General features: G+C 39.1%; 4 protein-coding genes across 10 annotated transcripts in view; all 4 read left to right on the top strand.

Annotated features, from left to right (window-relative positions):
- Positions 1-22,875, top strand: part of LOC110368152 (NLR family CARD domain-containing protein 3) — a 445,883-nt gene that overhangs the window by 371,838 nt on the left and 51,170 nt on the right. The window lies entirely within an intron of this gene.
- Positions 1-22,875, top strand: part of LOC118561497 (NLR family CARD domain-containing protein 3-like) — a 54,902-nt gene that overhangs the window by 7,614 nt on the left and 24,413 nt on the right. Inside the window, exon 5 of the mRNA XM_036133634.1 lies at positions 2,921-3,097. Coding sequence (XP_035989527.1) covers positions 2,921-3,097 — 177 coding nt within the window. The remainder of the gene's footprint in view (positions 1-2,920; positions 3,098-22,875) is intronic.
- Positions 4,606-22,875, top strand: part of LOC118561503 — a 23,012-nt gene continuing 4,742 nt past the window's right edge. For 5 of the 7 annotated variants that reach the window (XM_036133641.1, XM_036133646.1, XM_036133642.1 and 2 more), the window contains exons 1-3: positions 4,606-5,289; positions 5,516-5,566; positions 5,651-5,950. In XM_036133641.1, coding sequence (XP_035989534.1) covers positions 5,205-5,289; positions 5,516-5,566; positions 5,651-5,950 — 436 coding nt within the window. In that variant the 5' untranslated portion in view covers positions 4,606-5,204. Of the gene's footprint in view, positions 5,290-5,515; positions 5,567-5,650; positions 5,951-6,048; positions 6,125-22,875 lie in introns of those variants that run through there. The other 2 variants (XM_036133644.1, XR_004930081.1) reach the window with 2 other exon arrangements.
- Positions 16,720-22,875, top strand: part of LOC118561492 — a 7,297-nt gene continuing 1,141 nt past the window's right edge. The window contains exons 1-7 of the mRNA XM_036133627.1: positions 16,720-16,906; positions 17,585-17,647; positions 17,804-19,778; positions 19,885-19,962; positions 20,354-20,443; positions 20,778-20,945; positions 21,317-21,409. Of these exons, the coding sequence (XP_035989520.1) occupies positions 17,588-17,647; positions 17,804-19,778; positions 19,885-19,962; positions 20,354-20,443; positions 20,778-20,945; positions 21,317-21,409 (2,464 nt within the window). The 5' untranslated portion in view covers positions 16,720-16,906; positions 17,585-17,587. The remainder of the gene's footprint in view (positions 16,907-17,584; positions 17,648-17,803; positions 19,779-19,884; positions 19,963-20,353; positions 20,444-20,777; positions 20,946-21,316; positions 21,410-22,875) is intronic.

Below are 22,875 nucleotides of genomic sequence, written 5' to 3'. Positions count from 1 at the left end.
CTGTTAGAAAGCATGCTCCCTTCATGTCAGGATCTGCAAAGAAAAATAACCAGCTTTATAAAAATGCTAAAATAATATAAAACCAATTAATTTACTGTACTGCAGTAAATACCGACTTTGTTCAAACATCATGATTAATGCTCTTATTTTGGAGGACAGAAAAAGGCACATTGTTACATTGGTGGTCCTGTGTAACACCAATAAATCATTGTAGTCAGTCTTGTGTTTTTAACTGAAAAATATAAAATCATTACTCATCTTCACTCTCAGTTTTCTGCACTCTTAATAACCCCATTTATGCTGCCATCTCTGATGTCTGTAAAATAATCTATAAATCAAACTAAATTAACCATTTCAATCTGACAGAACAAAAGCTAAACATGTTTTCCAGTTGAGATGGTTTAGTAACTGGAATTAAAATAATTTAAAGATTGTGGACACAGCAACAAGTAGAATCTTTCCTTCTGAAGAATCATTTTTTCCTCTGCCTCTCTGTCTACACACATTCAGTCTCACAGGGATTCATTTTAAGCTCAGACATCTGAAAAAAATAACAAAAGCATAAACTTTTATATTTCAAACTGTGCCAAATATTTTAAAAAGCTGAATTAGACTGACTGAAACAGACCGGTGTAACCCGGATAAATAAGAGATGCAGTAAAAAGTCAATGAAACAAACAAGAAGCTATTTATTTAAACATGAATTAAACAACTAAATTCATAAACACAAGAAATAGTTTAAAATTGTTAAATTATTGCTTTATTAAAAGTGTTCATCTTTAAAATGTGTTTATAATGTGTTTAAACATGTATTTGCATAGTTGTATTTCATTTTAATAATGGCTCATGTGAGAAGTGTAATTTCTCACATGAGCCAGGTAGAAGACAGAGAAGTTTCTACTCAAAGCTTTTTGGACTGTGTTTTACCGCTAGCTTAGCATAGCAACTAGCCGATGCTAACTAGGTGGCTAATGGACTCTAGGCTGCTGTTCACTAACTCAGCTGGACATAGGAGCTTGTAGAGTATCTTACATGGAATCAGCATATACAGTCAGTTAAAATATATGTAAAAAAGTAAATAATGTGTTTAAATGTCTATCTGGACAGGATTGGGGGGCAGTGAGAAGATAATTGATGGGGATTTATCAGGCTCTAATGAGACCAAACCTGGATTCTGGTTGTATAAAATTCATGTCAGCAGCTGAAAGCCACTTAATTAAGCTTAATAAAGAACAATCTGAATGTCTGTGTATGCTGTGGAGCTTTTAGGACATCTGTAGCTACCTTACAGGTTGAGACTGGAGAACTTCAGCTGAGGCTAAGAAGATGAAACTTGATTGAGCTGTTCATATAATTAGAATATTATGAAAAAGTAATCCCCCCCCCACTAATTCAATTCAAAAAGTAAAACTTGTATATTATATTCTTTCATTACACACAGACAGGCATATTTCAAGTGTTTATTTCTTTAAATTTTAATTATTATAACTGATAACTAATGAAAACCCCAGATTGAGTATCTCAGAGAATTAGAATAGAATCAGAGCAACCTGGGCTCTCATAACACCTGAGCAGCGCCACAGACTGGTCGACTCCAGGCCTTGCTGCATTGCTGCAGTAATCCAGGCAAAAGGAGCCCCAACTAATTATTCAGTGCTGTACATGATCACAGTTTTCATGTTCATACTTGTCAGTTGACCAACATTTGGGGTTTTCATTTGTTATAATCATTGAAATTCAAAGGAATAAACACAGGGTTTCCACGGGTCATTAAAAAGCATTAAAAGTCATTAAATGATTTTTTTTCAAATTAAGGCCTTAAATGGCATTAAAAGTCATTAAATGTGATTATCGGTAGCTTTAAATGCCTTATTTTTTTTCCTAAAAAATAAAATAAAACGTTCATAAAAAAAATGTCGTCAGATATATTATATCAGATATAACTGATTCAGCAGCAGAGCCAAACACACTGAACTGCTTCCGGTTGATTGCAAAGCCGTATGTTTTTACTATGTTCGGAAAAGAAGCACGAAGCGGAGAAAGAGCTAGAGAATGGGGAAAATGGGTGAAAAACAAGGAGTTTTTCAAACATTTTTACCCACTGTGACAGACGTCCCTCTCTCCAGCCACTTGGGCCAGCTCCTCCGGGGGAATCCCAAGGCGTTCCCAGCAGAGAGACATCGTCCCTCCAGATTGTCCTGGTTCTCCCCCTGGGCCTCCAGGGGATTACAATTATTATTATTATTATTAAAAAAGAAAAACATTTTCATGATATTCTAATTATATAACCAGCACCTGTATTTCCTATCAGGGCCCAAGCTTGTTCTGTAAATCATCACCTCTGATAAAGTTACCACTGGGGTCCAGTGTATATCACAGTGAAGTGATCTGAAGGTCCTGAGAACAGACATGTTCATCGACCTTGAAACAAGTGTTTAAATAATAATATTACTTGACTGAATGCCAGTGTGTATCAGTGGTATATTAATGCAGGCTGATTAAAAAATACCAAAACACAGATAATAAAACAGAATCATAGAGAAAACTCACTGGTTTCTGATCAGTGTGACCGCTGACTGAACAGAGAAGGCATCAGGATTAACTAAGCCTGGCTCTTAGCCTGGTCTGGAGCATGCTAGCTGAGAGAATAAATCACCATGGTAACTGATGTTACTGCTTTTGGGAAAACGAGTCGAGGCTTAATTTAGTCAGGATATCTGGAAAATCCTGGCTTAATCTGTTATCTCGGTTTTGTCAAACAGCCCTCTGAAGAGAATGAAGAGACTCATTTTGTCGTGTCAAACACAGACACTGATGAGAAGATCAGATGATGTCATCACTGTTCAGTCATCCTGTTTTAGTCTTTGTTTATCATGTTGTCTGCTTTAATTAGAACTGCTTTATTTTTCCCTAATCACAGACTTAATGGCTGCAAACTCTCAGAGACTGAATTTGAAGTTGTAGCCTCAATTCTGAAGTCTAACCCCTCTCATCTGACTGAAGTGGAGATAAGAGAGATCGAAGGAGTGAAAGACTCTGGAATGAAGCATCTGTGTGAGACACTGAAGAGTTCAGTCTGCAGAGTTAACATCCTGAGGTTAGTTTTCTTTATTTATCCAAGTAACATCATTCACTCATGCTTTAATACTTGTTTTTATAAAGAACTGTCTGTGCTTGAATACAATTTTGAAACACTTTTATCATGTAAATAAATTCTTTCCTGATTTCAGAATCTCAGAATATTCATATTATATTTACTAACCATTAGGGCTGGGCGATAATTCAATAACAATATCTATGGATCGATAGACGTGGGGCGCGATAGGAAAAAATGGGGTCGATAAAAACTTTGATAGACAGTTTTACTTCCTTGCTACAGTCGGCACGCCGTCACTAAGCGCTGCCCTCTCAAACCACAACACACAACACGTGAATATGTCGCAGCAAGGAGCGGCGGAGGAAATTGTCCCAAAACGAGGCTTTACTAGTTCGCCAGCCTGATAGAAATAAACCAGTGATTTGTAAAACTTGCAAGGAACCGGTAAAAGCAGAGTCTGGTAACGCAACCCACCAGTATTTATCACGTAAGCCGCTCACATCCGCGTCGTCGGAATTTTCTGGAAGTTCTTCCAAAACAAAGCAGGTACAGCAGCTAAACTGGGCTCCCTTCTTTGTGATAAAATGACAACGCGTCCAAGCGTCATAAGGACATAACGCTTGCAGTAACGTGCTTCATAGTGATGGATATGCTGCTGTTCTCTGCAGCTGAAAAACCTGCCACTCTTTATTTAACCAACCAAAGTTGGTTAAATAAAGATTTAATTGGAATTCTGTGTTTGTGTTCTTTATTTAAATCAAATCATTTAGCAATATCATAAAATGTCCAGGCAGAACTGCACATAAAATATGGTTTTAAATATTTTCAATAATTATTTATATCGATCAATATGCATTTTTTTTTATCGATAAGCTTTTTTTCTATACCGCCCATCCCTACTAACCATAGTTTATACTTAAAAATGTTTTGGACTGATGAAGAACATTGGCATAAAAGTCTTTCCGAAATACTTCAATCAATAAACTCTGATGATTAAACTAGAGAGAGATAAGGGTATACCTTCTGTCACTTTTTAATCCGATTTTGATGGATTAAAAGTGGGCGGGGCGATTAAAAAGGGGCGGGGCTTATTTTTTAATTGACCTTTTAGGTGATCACATGATTGTCACGTGACCCTGCTCGTGATCCTCATGTGACACCCTATCATTGACCCCTACCGTGACCTCCATATGACCCCTCATGTGACACCCTCATGTGACACCCCCCACATTAATCATTATTAAATTAATTATTCCTTTATTAATTGTATTATTATTTTCATTTATATTCATATCATTAATAATATTATTACTACTATCATTGATATTATTGTAATTATTTAATTCTGTTACGCATACCCAACCTTATTTAGTAGTATTATTGTAATCATTTAAAGTTATTTATAATTATTAACTCCGGTATACATACCCAATCTTTTTATTAGTATTATTATGATTATTTTGAATTATTTAATTCCGTTACGCGCACCCAATCTTTAAGGTGGGAGGAAATCAGTCTTTGTTTCAGCCGTAAAAGCAGTCAGACTATAATAAAGATTAAAAATAAAACTATATAAATCGTTTAGACCCATAAGCTTCCCCATCCGGAATCTGTAAATAAAAAGCTCAGGGTTCTCGCTCGGCTCAGAATCCTGCGATGCAACCCCTCAGCTCTCCCTGTAAACAGCAAGCGTTACTGATCGCTTACCAGTTGCAGCTTACAACATAATAAGTCCATACACTCTACAGGTCAGTTTGAGTGTCATAAGTTTACTCGGTCAGTAAGCAGTTAAAACAATACTCAACCTGTTCGAAGCGCCGCGCGGGAGGAGACACAAGGGGGGAGATCTCGCTTTCTCTCAATCATCTGACCCCTCAACACAAAAACTGTCTCTTTCTCTACATCCCTCGCGCCGTCATGGTTAGTATTTATAAATAGCGGACACCTTGTCACAAAAAAAAAATCGACAGGATGTTGTATTTCACGCCTTTACGCATCCTAAAAATCCTCATCACGCGGACAAACACAATGCCTGTATTATCAATAATGTATATATAAGGCCCCCCTCCCACCTAACTGAATGCATGCACGGTGACTCCTCCGAAACATGTCACAACTTCCTTCTTCGCGGCGAGCTACAACCGCTCAGAACTACAATGACCGGTCTACACGCGCTCCACCTGTGATATACCGTAAGTTACCCTTTCCTGTTTATATATTGTATCTATGCATGGTTTTTTAGGTTTTTTTTATCTTCCACGGACTCCTCTAGATAATGTGTGTAACTTGCTCCTGGGAAACCCTCACTGACGCTGTAGGAAATCCCCTACTACGTCAGCGTACAGCAGTTTCTCACCTCTCTCTCTCTCTCTCTCTCTCTCTCTCTCTCTCTCTCTTTTATCTCTAATTATTCCTCAGACCCCACTGTGAGCGATCTTGACAGCATCTTTCATCAAAATTCTGACTTTGGTAATCCAACCTCATATTCACTTTAATGATTTCCTTGTAAAACACTAACTGAAGTTCTAACCATCTTCATCTTATTTTTTATAGATTTCAGGGGGAACGGTTACATTGATGCTCAATACGGGAGAGCTTCACACGCTCTACAAACCCCTAAACGCACTCAGCCCATGAGTAAATTGTCTCGTAAGTCGGGTAAAACGACTCTATTCCCCGGCGTCGCTGCTCAGACCAAGTCCAGTCCTCAGTGTGCAACGTATGCAGAACGCGAGGATAACGATGTAATTTTCGTCGATTCATATTCCTCAGTGTGCACAGTCTCTGGTTCGCTCGCAGCAAAGCAAGAGGGTGACAATTCACAAGCAGCTTCCCTTCAGCACCCATCAGAGGGTGAGTTTGCATTTAAAGCGCTCGGGTTTTTTGTAAGAGTTGTATTAGCCTTGTTTTTAAAAGCCTGTCTGCTTACAGAAGCAGCCCCCCTCGGTTTTGGAGGAGAGAAGGTGAAGGTAGAGCCCTTAAACCCACCTCAAACTGGTCAAAAAAACCTTGGAACCTCCTCAGATAGTGAGTAATACAGCTTTTTTTATTAAATAATTTAATAATTAAATCATTATTTCTTTTATTTACACTCTTAAACTGTAAACTAGTTTTCTGCACGGTTCAAAAATATCTATGCCTCCCTCCCCGCTGTACGTGTGTGTGCGTGTTCCACCGTCTTAGTGGGGACCATCACAGGTTTTTAACCTTTCCAGTCAGGATATTTTACAAAGTAGGGATATGTTAACCATGCCAACCTTATGTGTGTGTGTGTGTGTGTGTGTGTGCTTTCGTTTATCTATCCTGGTGGGGACATTGGCATGAATACACACCAACACCATGGGGACCAAAAACACCATGGGGACCAAAACCATGGTCCCCACGGTGCGAACCACTCCAGTGAATAGAAAATGACTTTCTAATATGGCTGGTGAAGTTTCCTGAGAAGTCCCCAGCAGGCTGTTTTTTGTGACTTTGTGTTTGCTCTATAGCAACCCCAGAGGTCAACCCTGGTATAGCAGTGTGTACACAAAGTCCCCAGCAGGCTCATTTTCTGAAATTGTGTGTGTGCTCTAGAGCGCTACCAAAGGCCAAACCTGGTATTACAGTGTGTGAACTAAGTCCCCACCAGTACTGTTTTTTTCATACAGGCCCCACCAGCACTTTTTATGCAACTGAATGCCATTTTTGTCATTAGAATGTGTTTATTATCCTCTTATACACTTTTTGTTACCTGATTATTAAATTTTGGGTCTCATATCTCATGAGAATTTAATAGAGTTCACATTGTTTTTTATTTGTTGAATTTTGTATGCTCAATACAGTTCTCTTTTCTTTGTGCAGAGTTTGTGAGGTATTGGGTGGTGGGTTTAGCCCCTAAAAGTTTAACATTTGTGCATTTAGATAATTATAGATCTTGTGGTTATCTTAATTTAATCATTTTGTGCTGTTTTTCAGTTGTGAAACGCAGTTGTGAAACAGTGAACGCACCACCAGTCAGCGCTGACTTGTTCAGTGAACTTACGCTCACTTGCGTACTGTACACAGAGAGAACTGCCACTCAGGGCAAAGGACTTGATTCAAGTTTTGTAACTGTAGCCTACTGCTAAAATTAGTGCTGTGTCAACTTGCCAACATCCATGTAACGTGTTCAGTGAGTGTACAGAGCTGAGGACTCCCGTGCAATACATGTATACCACTCAAAGTAGCACTGTGTCTCCCGCCAGTGACCATATACTATGGTCCATGAATGCACCGTCCTTCAGTACTCACGGTGAGCTTGTTAAAGAGTGAATGTGAACCTCAATCAGGGCTGAATCATGAAATGAATGACGCAACATTTTGCTGTTTACCAGTTCAGGGAGTTAGAGAATTACGCACTATGCAGTCAGGGCTCCTGCTAAGCACTGAATGAGCCGGTGAATGCAGTTTTTGAATGAATCTTTTTAATGAACGGATTCTAGTGATTCAGTACAGTCAAAAGAACTGTTGAATGGGATAAACACTTCTTTTGACTGTACTAGTAAGCACTAGTGAAGTGGTTCAGAAGAAATTACTCAGTTGTGGCAGAAAACATAACTATGACCTGTTCAACTGTGTTAAAAGTAAACATATATGCGAGTACTCTCATGTATAAATGTAGGTTGCCAGACTCTGCAAAAAGCATCATTTTTTGCAACACACTTAAATACATCAGCTACATCCACATACTAAGCTACTCAAATTATGTTTCACTGTACTGTAACCAAGTATCAATTTGTCCCTCTTTCAATAACAAGAAACAAAGATGAAATCAGATTCAAATGTAATCAGCAGGAATTTATTCTGGGTCTGGCAGTAATGGCCTACCTAAGGCCAATAAAATAAAAGATTTTATGGACTGGAACATACCTTCCCTTTAAATCAGTGTCTGTTTGTTTAACTCAAAATATGTTATTTCATTGTAGTGACACATCCACTAAAAAAAATAAAAATAAAATAATAAAATAGACTTATTCCAGCAACACAAATAGATGCCAACAATATAAATGAAATATAACAACTCAAAATCTTGTGTAATGTCTGTTTTCAATCAGTCTCTTTTCAGTGTTTATCAAAAGTAAATCAATCCTTTTGATTAACAGTCAATCCTCATCACAAATTGTGGTTTTAATCTAAGGGTATGAGTTAGATTGTGAGTTGACAGTGTATGAGCATATCTGCAATTCAGTTGTTAAAAGTTTTCATTCTGTATGATAAAAACTAACATATTTTTTTAGCTTTTTTCTGATATTGTACATTAGGCTTCTTTATGTAGTGTTGTCGGTTGTGCATTCTTTTAATGGGGTTTTCATGAGCCCTTTTTGGTTTTTAAGGAGTTTTTTTTGAATAGTCAGAGCCGCAATTTGGTATTTCTTAGTCCAGGAGAATTAAATAAAGTGCCAGTAAAGGAAACAAAATTTGCATACCCCCCAAAAAATACTATAGAGCTCGATAGAAAGAAAATGTTTTCCTGTCCTGGGACACAGCGGTCTCTGCCTGGCTCTGGTCCACCCACACTAGCAGGAAAACAGTGTAAGAAGTGGTGACTTGATGTGAAAGATGGCTAGTAGAGACTGGCTACAGCTTGGCCATGTCTTCTCCCCTCTCAGCATTATCCTAGTGCTAACCCATGAACTTTCCTGCTCTGAGGTCGCTGCTCTGCAGACGTAAAGCAGAGCTTACTGTTGTGACTCTTAAAGAGTGTGGCTTTTGACACTGAATAACAGACTTGCTAGATAACCACTGGGTTCCAGTACCAGCACAGCAGCCAGAGATCACTGTAGTGGAAAACGGCTAGCATTTATCTTTTATCAGTATGTCATTGTCAGTGTTAGCGGCTAACAGCTAGCAGCTAACAGCTAACATCAGCACTTTTCTGTTAACAAATTAAGCATCCTTACACAGTCAGAGAACGTAGGCCCCTCTGTCATGCTCACACAGTATTATCAAAGCTAATTTAGCTGTCTCCAAACTCTTTTCACTGTCTTCCTGAGTTCTAAGCTTATCAATTGCTGTTGTTTCTTATTATCACAGTGTTGACGGAGAGCACGGTTCATTGCAGTTGATTTGCAGATACATTTTCAATAATTATTTAATTATTTCCACAGTGCTATAAGGTTTGGGTTAGGTTATGATTAGGTTATCAGCTGTAATGGAACAACCCACTAGTGTTCTGCACAAATACTACTGCATAGGGAACAATAAGTGGACTTTTCCTGTTTAATTTTAAAATGGGCCATCTCTATACTTGCTGTAGCTGTAGCTTACACATGTGCATAACTGAAGCCATTTTGTATGTGTTAGAGCAGCAATGCAGCAGCACGACAGAGACAAAATGTGAGGTCTTAAATTTGTTAATGTAATATTCTGAGTTCTGTTATGGTTTGTTAGTGTTAGTTTTCCTTCTCTTTCCTGTCTTTTGTTATCTGGCTGTTTTAAATTCTGTCTAGTCTGGTTTCTTGTTTAGATTAGTGTTTACTGTGTTTTGTTTGTTCTTGTTTTGAGCCTCGGCACTGATGTCTGGTCTAATTACTTACTCTGCACACCTGCCTAACTCCACCCCTGCTGCAATCACCTCTCACCGGTTTCACCTGATTCCACCTCCATATAAACTGCTGAGACCAGACATCAGTGCCAGGTTGTCCTGTTGAGTTTGGGTGAGTCTCCGCCTGCAAATTCTGTATGTTGGTTTGCTTTTTGACCCCTTTTTGTCCAGAAACCTGAGCCATTCTGTCCGGTCTGTTCCTGCCTTGTCTGCCCTGCTCGTTTGTTTATTTTTTGTGTCATCTTTTTGTTTTGACAGCCAGTTTGGATTTGTCCCCTGTTCTTTTGATTTTGTGATTAAAAAGCTTCTTTTAAAAGAAACCTCTGCTGGTCTGGCTGAATTCTGGGTCCTTTCCCTCTGATCATTACAGTTAAAACTTTTAATCTAAGGGTATTAGTTAGATTGTGAGTTGACAGTGTATGAGCATATCTGCAATTCAGTTGTTAAAAGTCTTCATTCTGTATGATAAAAAACTGTAACATATTGTTTTAGCTTTTGTAATAGGTAAGTCAAATGCTGATATTGTACATTAGGTTTCTTTATGTAGTGTTGTCTGTTGTGCATTCTTTTAATGGGGTTTTCATGAGCCCTTTTTGGTTTTTAAGGAGTTTTTTTGAATACTCAGAGCAGCAATTTGGTATTTCTTAGTCCAGGAGAATTAAATACAGTGCCAGCAAAGGAAACAAAATTTGCATACCCCCCAAAAAATACTATAGAGCTCGATAGAAAGAAAACGTTTTCCTGTCCTGGGACACAGCGGTCTCTGCCTGGCTCTGGTCCACCCACACTAGCAGGAAAACAGTGTAAGAAGTGGTGACTTGATGTGAAAGATGGCTAGTAGAGACTGGCTACAGCTTGGCCATGTCTTCTCCCCTCTCAGCATTATTCTAGTGCTAACCCATGAACTTTCCTGCTCTGAGGTCGCTGCTCTGCAGACGTAAAGCAGAGCTTACTGTTGTGACTCTTAAAGAGTGTGGCTATTGACACTGAATAACAGACTTGCTAGATAACCACTGGGTTCCAGTACCAGCACAGCAGCCAGAGATCCCTGTAGTGGAAAACGGCTAGCATTTATCTTTTATCAGTATGTCATTGTCAGTGTTAGCGGCTAACAGCTAGCAGCTAACAGCTAACATCAGCACTTTTCTGTTAACAAATTAAGCATCCTTACACAGTCAGAGAACGTAGGCCCCTCTGTCATGCTCACACAGTATTATCAAAGCTAATTTAGCTGTCTCCAAACTCTTTTCACTGTCTTCCTGAGTTCTAAGCTTATCAATTGCTGTTGTTTCTTATTATCACAGTGTTGACGGAGAGCACGGTTCATTGCAGTTGATTTGCAGATACATTTTCAATAATTATTTAATTATTTCCACAGTGCTATAAGGTTTGGGTTAGGTTATGATTAGGTTATCAGCTGTAATGGAACAACCCACTAGTGTTCTGCACAAATACTACTGCATAGGGAACAATAAGTGGACTTTTCCTGTTTAATTTTGAAATGGGCCATCTCTATACTTGCTGTAGCTGTAGCTTACACATGTGCATAACTGAAGCCATTTTGTATGTGTTAGAGCAGCAATGCAGCAGCACGACAGACAAAATGAGAGGTCTTAAATTTGTTAAAACTTTTAATCTAAGGGTATGAGTTAGATTGTGAGTTGACAGTGTATGAGCATATCTGCAATTCAGTTGTTAAAAGTCTTCATTCTGTATGATAAAAACTGTAACGTATTTTTTTAGCTTTGGTAATAGGTAAGTCAAATGCTGATATTGTACATTAGGCTTCTTTATGTAGTGTTGTCTGTTGTGCATTCTTTTAATTGGGTTTTCATGAGCCCTTTTTGGTTTTTAAGGAGTTTTTTTGAATACTCAGAGCCCCCAAGAGCCTGTGCCCCTCATAGTGCTCTTTTTAAAGCGCTGCATTTGAACCCAACCCTAACCAACATTCTTCAGGCCTTCCTCCAAACATATGGCCGAGGTTGTCAGCAGTATTGTCTGAGGGTTACTCATTTTTGTCACTATTACCACTAAAAACAAACAAACAAATTAACAAAAAGCTTCACATTATATACTGGGCCTCCAAAGTGCTCTCTGAAACTAGGCCAGGAATGGCTTGTGTCCATGAAATGGGAAAATACTTTTAATTATAGGTTACTATTAATTTAGTCAACAACTTGAGGATACTAGGTATTTGATATATTCAATCTACTGAATATATCAAATATCTAGTACAGCCAAAGTAGTAATTACACTGCATCTAGATTATTTAGGTCAATAAAAAGTAAAGGTTTAGAAAGTACAGTATTTCCCTCTGAAATGTAGTGGATTGTAAGTTTAAAGTTGCATAAAATAGAAATACTAGTAAAGTGGGCTAAAGTACTTAGTTAGTGTCCACCACTAGTATAGTGAAACTTTGGTTAAGGAGAGAGACTTTAATGTTAATAATTTTCTAGTTTGCAGTTTAGTGTTAAATATAAAACATTAGTTATTTGCAGCACTAGTCTGTAAAGCTCCCCTGTGAGCTGAGAAGTGGAGAAATATTGTGTGGTCCTCTGCCGAGCCTCAGTTAATGGCCCATCAGCTTCAAAGGGGCCGCCCTCTGCAGAGCAACGCCCTGCCAGCTGCAGCTCTGCAGGTGCACGGTGCGCCCCTCCCCCCCTCCCGCTCCCGCCCCCTCCCTCCCGCTCTCCCCTCCACACGACGCGACGGGACCGCAGCAGCAGAGAGTTACAGGAGTTTCAAGAAGCGGGAGCTGTCCGACTCGACACCAGCAGCTGGTAAGTTTTAAATTCTCTTATTTTTGATTTAATCTGGCATGATTTTTAAACGATAGGTTACGATTAACAGTGATATTACTCGATAAGTTATGATAAACAGTGATATTTCTCTTAACAGAGTAGTTAGCATAAGCCAGTTAGCGTTAGCTAACCCTGCTAACGCTAGTGTGTTAGCAGGGTTAGCTAACCATGCTAACACACTGGTGTTGCAGGCTGGTGTTGCTGTCGGCTAATACGGTAAACTACAGGTATTTTATCGGACTGTACCTCTTAAATATAGCCTCCTTTCCTAAGGCCTCTGTTTACAAGCAACAACCTAATTTCCAATGTAATTATTCATGTAATTATTTTTTTGGGACTTGCTCCAGTTTGCACCATTTATTCAGGGCTGTAATGTTACAGTGCGACAGTTTTGACTGCATATGCTATTAAAAATTATTCTATGCAAACTAAAATGGGAGTTTTGCAGCGAGCTCTGTCTCTCTCCTCTGCTCTGTCTGTGGAAGGTGAGGCTGAGCTCCACACATACAACAGGCCGACAGGATGAAACAGACTTTAGGTTTCACGTTATCAAGTCGAGTAGAGCTCCTTGCTGTCATTGGCAACAAAATCTGTCATTGAGATGAAGTTTTTCAAACAATACAGAGCTTATTATACTGATAATGAACTGTTATGAACAGACTCAAAGCAGACATTTACTGTATGTAGCAATTGAGTCTAATTAGCTAAATATATTAAAATAAGTTTTTTTATGAGGCTGACTGCAGCCTGCACCTCCTCTAAAAGCAGCAGTGAGTCTGAGCAGCAGCAAGAGAGGATGCATTTTACCACAGAGCTGTTAACCAGTTTAAAGACCTGTAGCTTTTTTAAACAGTAGTTTGTGTTTGTTATGCTTACTCATGTAAAATTTTAGCAGTGGCATTATCAGCTGCAGCACTGTGCCACTTTTGAAAGCATATAGAGTAAACACTAAAAGATCACACAGGACAAATTATTCTTCAAAAGTCTTGTGCTGTTCCCAAGTGTTGATTCTGTTATGTTATATGTTATATATAAGTTTCTCCTTGTCTCATCTCCTTGCCTCCTTTCCTCTTCCACTCTTTCATCTAGATAGGAGCTTTGAACCACCAAAAGTCTCAGCAGCTCAAGGTGGATTTACCCCCAGAGGAGACGACCACTACCACCATTAACATAAACCAGCTGATAGACATGGACCAGCTCATTTCGAAGAATAAGAAGCGTGAGGTGAGATGGAGGCCTGCAAATATTCCAATACCTACAAGTCATATTTTAAATAGCAATTTAATACTCTTTAAACAGTAATATAACAAAAACACAAATGCTATTATCCAACAAATGTAGGCTATTATATTTATTAAAAATATTCAGCAGAATGAACTCGTCACAAACTTTACGACCTTAGTTAGCATACAACAATAAAATATAACAAATAGCCTTGTTTTATTCAAGGTTTAAAAGAATGAATCTGAAGATTTTTTTGAAATGCTCCTATTATGCAGTAGTTCCCTCTGTCCTTGCACCGCCACTGCAGCTTTAATGTGAGCGGATGGATCTTCTGTTTAAGCTAATTACATCTCAGAAAACTACAATTTCTTTGCACAAACAACTTCAGATGGCTATTCAAAGTTACACTGATGGGTTTGTTTACTTCAAAGAAGCAGACATGCTTATTAAAAGTAGCAATCACGTTTCAGTCACATGGCTGACCACTGTATTCAAAGTCATCTTCCATATCATATAAATATTCAGCCATTATTGAGAAAATACTTACCAGTATGCTACAAAAACATTGTGCCTCTGAGTTTTTACATGGTTGAATTAAGGTACAGGAGCGCTTCAGACTAACTGTAAATGTACTGAGCTTCAGATTAACTCTAAATGCACTGAGCTTCAGACTAACTGTAAATACACTGAGTTTCAGACTAACTGTAAATGCACTGATCTTCAGACTAACTGTAAATACACTGAGTTTCAGACTAACTGTAAATACACTGATCTTCAGACTAACTGTAAATGCACTGAGCTTCAGACTAACTGTAAATGCACTGAGCTTCAGACTAACTGTAAATACACTGAGCTTCAGACTAACTGTAAATGCACTGAGTTTCAGACTAACTGTAAATGCACTGATCTTCAGACTAACTGTAAATGCACTGAGCTTCAGACTAACTGTAAATGCACTGAGCTTCAGACTAACTGTAAATACACTGAGCTTCAGACTAACTGTAAATGCACTGAGTTTCAGACTAACTGTAAATGCACTGAGTTTCAGACTAACTGTAAATGCACTGAGTTTCAGACTAACTGTAAATACACTGAGTTTCAGACTAACTGTAAATACACTGAGCTTCAGACTAACTGTAAATGCACTGAGCTTCAGACTAACTGTAAATACACTGAGCTTCAGACTAACTGTAAATGCACTGAGTTTCAGACTAACTGTAAATGCACTGATCTTCAGACTAACTGTAAATACACTGAGTTTCAGACTAACTGTAAATGCACTGATCTTCAGACTAACTGTAAATACACTGAGTTTCAGACTAACTGTAAATGCACTGAGCTTCAGACTAACTGTAAATGCACTGAGCTTCAGACTAACTGTAAATACACTGAGCTTCAGACTAACTGTAAATGCACCGAGTTTCAGACTAACTGTAAATGCACTGATCTTCAGACTAACTGTAAATACACTGAGTTTCAGACTAACTGTAAATACACTGATCTTCAGACTAACTGTAAATGCACTGAGCTTCAGACTAATTGTAAATGCACTGAGCTTCAGACTAACTGTAAATACACTGAGCTTTAGACTAACTGTAAATACACTGAGCTTCAGACTAATTGTAAATGCACTGAGCTTTAGACTAACTGTAAATGCACTCTTCTTCAGATTAACTGTAAATGCACTGAGCTTCAGACTAACTGTAAATACACTGATCTTTAGACTAACTGTAAATACACTGAGCTTCAGACTAATTGTAAATGCACTGAGCTTTAGACTAACTGTAAATGCACTCTTCTTCAGATTAACTGTAAATACACTGAGTTTCAGACTAACTGTAAATGCACTGAGCTTCAGAATAACTGTAAATGCACTCTTCTTCAGATTAACTGTAAATGCACTGAGCTTCAGACTAACTGTAAATGCACTGAGCTTCAGACTAACTGTAAATACACTGAGCTTCAGACTAACTGTAAATGCACTGAGTTTCAGACTAACTGTAAATGCACTGAGTTTCAGACTAACTGTAAATACACTGAGCTTCAGACTAACTGTAAATACACTGAGCTTCAGACTAACTGTAAATGCACTGAGCTTTAGACTAACTGTAAATACACTGAGCTTCAGACTAATTGTAAATGCACTGAGCTTTAGACTAACTGTAAATACACTGAGCTTCAGACTAATTGTAAATGCACTGAGCTTTAGACTAACTGTAAATGCACTGAGCTTCAGACTAACTGTAAATGCACTGAGCTTCAGACTAACTGTAAATACACTGAGCTTCAGACTAATTGTAAATACACTGAGCTTCAGACTAACTGTAAATACACTGAGCTTCAGACTAACTGTAAATGCACTGATCTTTAGACTAACTGTAAATACACTGAGCTTCAGACTAATTGTAAATGCACTGAGCTTTAGACTAACTGTAAATGCACTCTTCTTCAGATTAACTGTAAATGCACTCTTCTTCAGATTAACTGTAAATGCACTGAGCTTCAGACTAACTGTAAATGCACTGAGCTTCAGACTAACTTGTTTGATGTAAACAAACCCATCAGTGTAAGTCTGAATAACCATCTGAAGTTTTCTGTGAAAAAAATTGCAGTTTTTTTAGATGTAAATAGCCTAAACAGCCATGAAATGAAGAGGCACTTCATTCTAAAAATAATATACGGTAGCCATGTAGTAAACAGCTTTCAGCTGCAGGTCAGTGCGTCTTTCTTGGACCAGGTAGCTTAATCACAGTGCTGTTTCATCGCACTTTCCTGCTGTGTCAAATGTGTGGTCAGATTGATAGATCGTTTGGTAAAACCTTTAGTCCTACCTGCCATCTCACAAATACTGCAGAACGTTTTGTCTATTCCGTCTACACTTTCATGACTTAACCATTTTAATTTATCCTGCCATTCTGGTTTAAAACATTGTGTTTGGATAGGCTGCTGTCCCATTCTCTGTTTATTGAGGAGCAGAAGAGCTTGACGTTTTTATGTGGTGTTACTGGCCTCAACGGCCATTGATATTTTCATTGGCCTGTCAATTACATTTGATGGCCAAAATATTATGGCTGACCTAAAGTCTGAGCATGAGACATTTTTCAGGCATGTCAGGACTGACTGGTATTTTGCATGTGCTGACCTCATTTGCAGGGCCAAACCCTCCCTGAAAAGTCAAAAGATCAGGAGGATGGAGAGGAGACAGACGAGCCAGAGGAGGTAAGTGCAGGGGATGTTGCACATAAAGAGTGATGCCACAGATGCAAGCAGGTTAGAATTAGCAGGTTAAAAGCAGGTTACTCAAATTGGGGGAGAGAGAAAGAGAGAGAAAACGTATATGGTTGTGAACACTAATCAGGGCTGTACGCTTACTTTTTTAGGTTGTACTGCTGGAGCTAGCACGTTAAAAAATGTAGTAGCGCACCAGGTTGGATAGTTAAACATGTTTTATTAGTGAAATTCATTTGATATTGATCAGAAATTATGTGAATGCTTATGTTCATGTGATATTTCAGATTTTCTTTTTTAATTCATTTGCAAAAAAAATCTAAAATTCTGGGTTTGGGTTGTCCTCGCGAGGTACTGAGTGGTGATTCCTGAGGAAACTTTTTTTTTTTTTACTTTGACACAAAGCTTCAACATAAGAAATACTAAAAAATTGAGGGTCTGAATACTTTCATGACCCACTGTATATATTAGACTTTTTGGTTGTTACACAGCTGGTTCTCCGTTTCTTACCTATTATACTTTATTTTCTTTGTAACAGTGAAAGCTCAATTTTTATTAATAGTTGTTATTGTATTTATAAGCTGTAGATCTATTTTAACACAAAGTAAAAATGGATTATTCTGTAATTGGAAATTGTATTTGAGACTATGTTTTTGGTAACTCTTTCAGGAAATGGACCAGTGCCCTTCAGACCCAGATGTTCCTCCACAGAAGAGAACTGAGAGTGTCTTTGTAAGTTTGCAGACAAACCAGTGTGTATTTTGAAATCAGTTGTGATGACAAAATAACGAACTATATTATTGTTAATGGGAAAGGCGTAATTGGAAAATTTAAGTGGAAAGTATTTAAACTTACTAATTGAGTCCCATCTGACTTTGACTTTTCTAGCTTACAAAGAAAATGCTTGGGATCTCTGAATATAAATCAATGACAAGCAGTGAAAAAAGTGAGGATGAGTATGTGCCTAGTTCTACACCAGAATCAGAAGTATCTGAGAAAGAACTCAAACTGCTCAAGTCTCCAAAAAACTACAGTTCATCAAACTCGGATGTTCGACGCTTGAACAAAGGTCGTGTGAAGCCTGTGAAATGCAGACAGAGCACATCTTCCTCTTTCCAATCCATGGCAGATTGTGAGTTATCCGAATCCTCCAGTGACACGGATGTAAAAGTCTTGAGGCTAAAAAAGAAAAAAAATGGTGGTCGAGTCTACGATAAGAGGCAGTACTGTCTGTACTGTTTTAAACCATATGCCAAAATTGCACGGCACTTGGATAAGAAACACAGCAACTTGGAGGAGGTAGCACGAGCATTCAGTTATCCAAAAGGATCAGTGGAGAGAAAGCTGCAGATAACTCTAATTCGAAATAAAGGCAATCGTCGCCACAACTTTGAGGTCCTGGAGGAGGGTAAAGGGGTGATGGTTCCCTCTCAACAAAGCACTGAACCAGTGAATGCAAAAGACTATTTGCACTGCACATACTGTGAGGCATTACTCAAAAGGAAAGTGTTGTGGCGGCACATGAAAAAATGCAAATTGGCAAAGAAAAGCATGAAGCCAGGCAGAACCAGAGTGCAGTCACTTTGTGCTGCTGGACAGCCTGTCCCAAAGGAGATCAATGACAAAGTCTGGTGCCTAGTAAATGGCATGAATCAAGACAACATAACAGACACAATTCGGCAAGAAAAATATATTCTGAAGTTAGGAGAACACTTCTATAACAAAAAAGGGACAGACAAAAGCCAACACCAATATATCAGACAAAAAATGCGGGAAATGGGAAGATTAGTTCTCCTAGCAAAGACCCATGGCAAGCTGAAAACAATACATGACTTCTTTCTGCCAGCAAACTTCTGCCACGTTGTGAAAGCTGTGAAGATGGTCTGTGGATGGAGTGAAGATACCAGCAGTTTCAAGATTCCATCCTTGGCGCTCAAACTAGGCCATAGTCTAACTAAAATAGCAGATATTGCAGAGTTTGAAGCAAGGATGTCAGAGAACAAGAAGGCCCTTGAAAATGTGATGACGTTCAGGACATTGAAAGAGAATAAATGGGATGAGTGGGTGTCTTCGCATGCACTGAGGAACCTCAGAGAGTCGAAGTGGAATAAACCTCTTCTTATCCCCTACTGTGAAGATGTTGTGAGACTGCACAACCACATTGACACAGAAAGGCCCAAGTATCGATCCAATCTTGAAACTGCACCAAATAAGAGGAACTGGTTAAATCTTGCTAAACTAACACTTTGTGAAGTGATCGTCTTCAATCGTAGGAGAGAGGGAGAAGTTTCAAAGATGTCCCTGAATGACTTCATGTTGAGAAACACCTTTGCCAGTAATCCAGATCTTGATCTTGCCTTGACTGACATGGAAAAGAAGCTCTGCAAATACTTTGAGCGTGTGGAAATCAAAGGTAAGCGGGACAGAAAGGTCCCTGTCTTACTCAGCCCAGACATGGTGTCCTCCATACAGATGCTGGTGAGATATCGACGACAATGTGATGTGCCAGATGAGAATGTGTATTTGTTTGGTAGACCTGAGGCAGAAAGTCACCTCAGAGGATCTGATGCCATCCGTGCTATTGCATGTGAATGCGGGGTGAAGGACCCTCAAACGTTGACATCGACAAGATTAAGGAAACAAATGGCAACAATGTCACAAGTTCTAAACTTGAAAGAGAATGAGGAGGACTGCCTTGCAGGTTTCATGGGTCACAACATCAGGGTCCATCGACAATATTATCGGCTCCCTGAAGGGACATTACAAGTTGCGAAAGTTGCAAAGTTGCTTATGGCCTGTGGAAGAGGAGAGCTATCAAAATTTAAAGGCCTGACATTGGACGAGATCAACGTTGATCCAAATGGTAAAACCTCACCTTGCACACACTATTTTATCATTTAATGTGATGGGATAAATGTGTCATAGGTTTGTCATGCTGCTTCACAACATTTTTTGCTGTGTTTATTCAGAGGAAGTACCTGAAGACAGCTCTCTATCTGGAAGTGAAGATGAAGATGTGATGTTGAGTCTATCCTCTAACTCATCAGGTACATTCACTGAACCAGTGGTTCTCGAAGTGGGGTCTGGGCACTCCCAGGGGTTCCTGGGAGTTCACAGCAAGAAGGGGATTAATTTTTTTTCACTTGTTCACACCATAACCCAATTACAGAATGTTTTGCAGAACTATTTTGTCATGGGTTTAATAAACTTTATGTATGTAAAACATCTAAAGCTTTTATCTAATGGGGGTCTGAAGTCTAATCTCTGTCAGTTTTAGCGTCTTTGGGTGGGTTATCAACCCTGCTATATAGTTAAAAAACAAAACAGGTCAATGTTGCCATGACTTGTGTTCTCATAGTTCATGGAGAGGATGATTTAGTATATTCAGTGCTTCAAGTGAGCTTTTCTAACATTGCATCTTTGTGTTTTTCCTTGAAGGTCTAAGACCAGTGAAAATGACTAGACCCGTTCACAGGACACCTACAGAGGAGGACCAGGAGTCTGATGCTTCATCACAGCTAACCAGAGGTATTTTAACGGAATAGTTCATCCCAAGTCAATATTCAATCATTATCTATACACCCTCAAGCTGATGAGAAATCCTCTAGTTTTTTAATACTCTACAGGCGAACAGGCTACAGTTAATATTTAGGCTACAAAAATATACTGAATTATGTTTGAAGTCAACTGTGTATGTCATGGTTTCGAGACACTTGGATTGCAGCGGACAAGCAGTATGAAGGGTAGTTTTATAGGCTTTTTTGTAACTGTTACCATCACCACCCGTTATATAGATGAATGCTGTGGGATTCCCCACGGCACTCTTTTCAAAACATCATTCTGTCAATCTGTTTGCCTACAGGTAGATCAAGGAACTGGACAGAGGAGGACCATGACTCTGATACCTCATCACAGCCATTGAATCACTGTTTTAAAGATGAGTCAAGACCTGTGAAGAAGATGAAACCCACCAAGAGGACACCTAGAGAGGAGGACCCTGAGTCTGGTACCTCATCACAGCCTAGAAAAGGTATTTGACCAATAACCTGTTTCAGTGGGTGTAATAATCCACTTGATACACAATTCAGAATTTTTTATTATAAATTTCTTTTAATATTGGAGTACTTTACTTTGTCATTTATTGGTTTTAAAGCTGTGCTCTAACTTGTCTATTTAACTTTTACCACAACTTTCTGTCTTCAATGTCTGCACCAGGGAAAGTTTCTGTAATTTTATGTGTTTATATGTAATTTGATGCAAGATACACAAATCAATATCCTCATCATACCTGGAGAAAAAACTTAAATTTTGAAAACGTATTTGAAAATGTGCTTTCTTTAAAGTCTTCAAAGATGCAGTGCTTTAAGTTAACTTTTCTATCATTGAATCTCTGTTTTCAAGACGAGTCAAGACGTGTGAAGAAGATGAAACCCACCAAGAGGACATCTAGAGAGGAGGACCCTGAGTCTGATACCTCATCACAGCCAAGAAAAGGTATTTGACCAATAACCTGTTTCAGTGTATGTAACAATCCACTTGATACACGTATTGAGTCTCGTATGCTCTCAAAACACTGAAGAGCTGCGCCCTGTGGGAAAACTGACTGAAGCCAATGAGAGAGCAGCTTCGGGTCATGTGCTTGTCAAAGTTTGAGGGCTTATGTTGACTCATTAGGCCGGCGCACCGCACACAGGAAGTACATATACATTAGTAAAATACCATTTGGAATTGATTTATAATGAATGCTGACAGGTGCGGAGAGACTAACAGGAGCATCTTGCAAACAAATACTTTTTATTTCATAATTATTTTGCATTTTCTAAATCATTTATGTTTAATATGATTAAAGTACTTCTTGATTCTGAGATCATACAAGTTGCTATATATTATAAAGTTCATATATCAATATGACCTGAGTAAAAAAAAATTTAAAATTTCGATGACAAATTGTATTTTTCAGGCTTTTTATCTCAAGCCTCCTTAAAAAATTTCGCCGCGTGTCACGTGACCGATGACGTAGTTCGTTGACAAGCGTTGATCTGTTTACATGGCAACACGTTACTTCCTGTTTGCAAAACTCGCTTTTCTCAAATTAAAATAGACGGATAAAACATGTTTAAAATGTGTGTTGTTTATGGTTGTTCAGATACCAACAAGGAGAACGTCTCCTTACACACATTTCAGAACCCGAAGAGTCCCGGAGGAGAGAAAGTCCTCGCTCAATGGAACCGCCCAGTAGCCGGTAGCCTCTAAGCTTTAGCCTCAGACGCAGCGCTGCCTCACGAGTCCTGAGTGGAGTGTCTGTCCCACTCCAGCCGAGACAATCTCTGAGCAACCTGAGCCCAGAGAAGCTCTCAGCCTGGGTTTACTAACGCTGCAGCTCCTCTTCCTCACTCCTCACACCGTGGGAGTGCAGAAATCTGGCTGTCACCATAGCAACCTGCTTTGGAGCGACGCGTTAGCCACACCTCCTCTCAGCACAGCCCTGCTACCCCGCAAAACCCCGAGATGTTTAAATCCGCGGTGGGGATATCAGCCCTTTGGGTTGTGGGTCTATCGGTCTGCTACTCCGGCGCTCCAGGTATTCTCTCTGCCGCTCTGCTACGCTGCTGCCATCCTGCTGCTCCCCCGATCCGGAGAATATAAGCGCCGCGGCGCAACTAATAAATGCGCGTCCGGTCTTACGTCTAGATTATCAAGTAAAATTCCGGGAACAAATAATGCTGAGACACTGTGGTTTGTTCTGATAAAGATCCTTTTCTTTTATGTGCTGTTTTGGCGAATTTCAGCGGCCGTGATAAACGATGCCAGGCAGTCGGGCTTTGACGAGTTGTTTCCGTGTTTACATCTGAACCGCGATTATAAAACCTGATTCCAGCCCATTTCGTTTAATCTCCTAAAATGTTTTATTATTATATAGCCGAATTGTAACAGAAGCTTGCGCTGTATTTCATGTTAAA

The sequence above is a fragment of the Fundulus heteroclitus genome, unplaced genomic scaffold (genome assembly GCF_011125445.2).
Source record: "Fundulus heteroclitus isolate FHET01 unplaced genomic scaffold, MU-UCD_Fhet_4.1 scaffold_65, whole genome shotgun sequence".
Lineage (NCBI taxonomy): Eukaryota > Metazoa > Chordata > Actinopteri > Cyprinodontiformes > Fundulidae > Fundulus > Fundulus heteroclitus.
The sequence above is the reverse complement of the archived record's forward strand: the minus strand, read 5'-3'. Positions and strand labels throughout refer to the sequence as shown.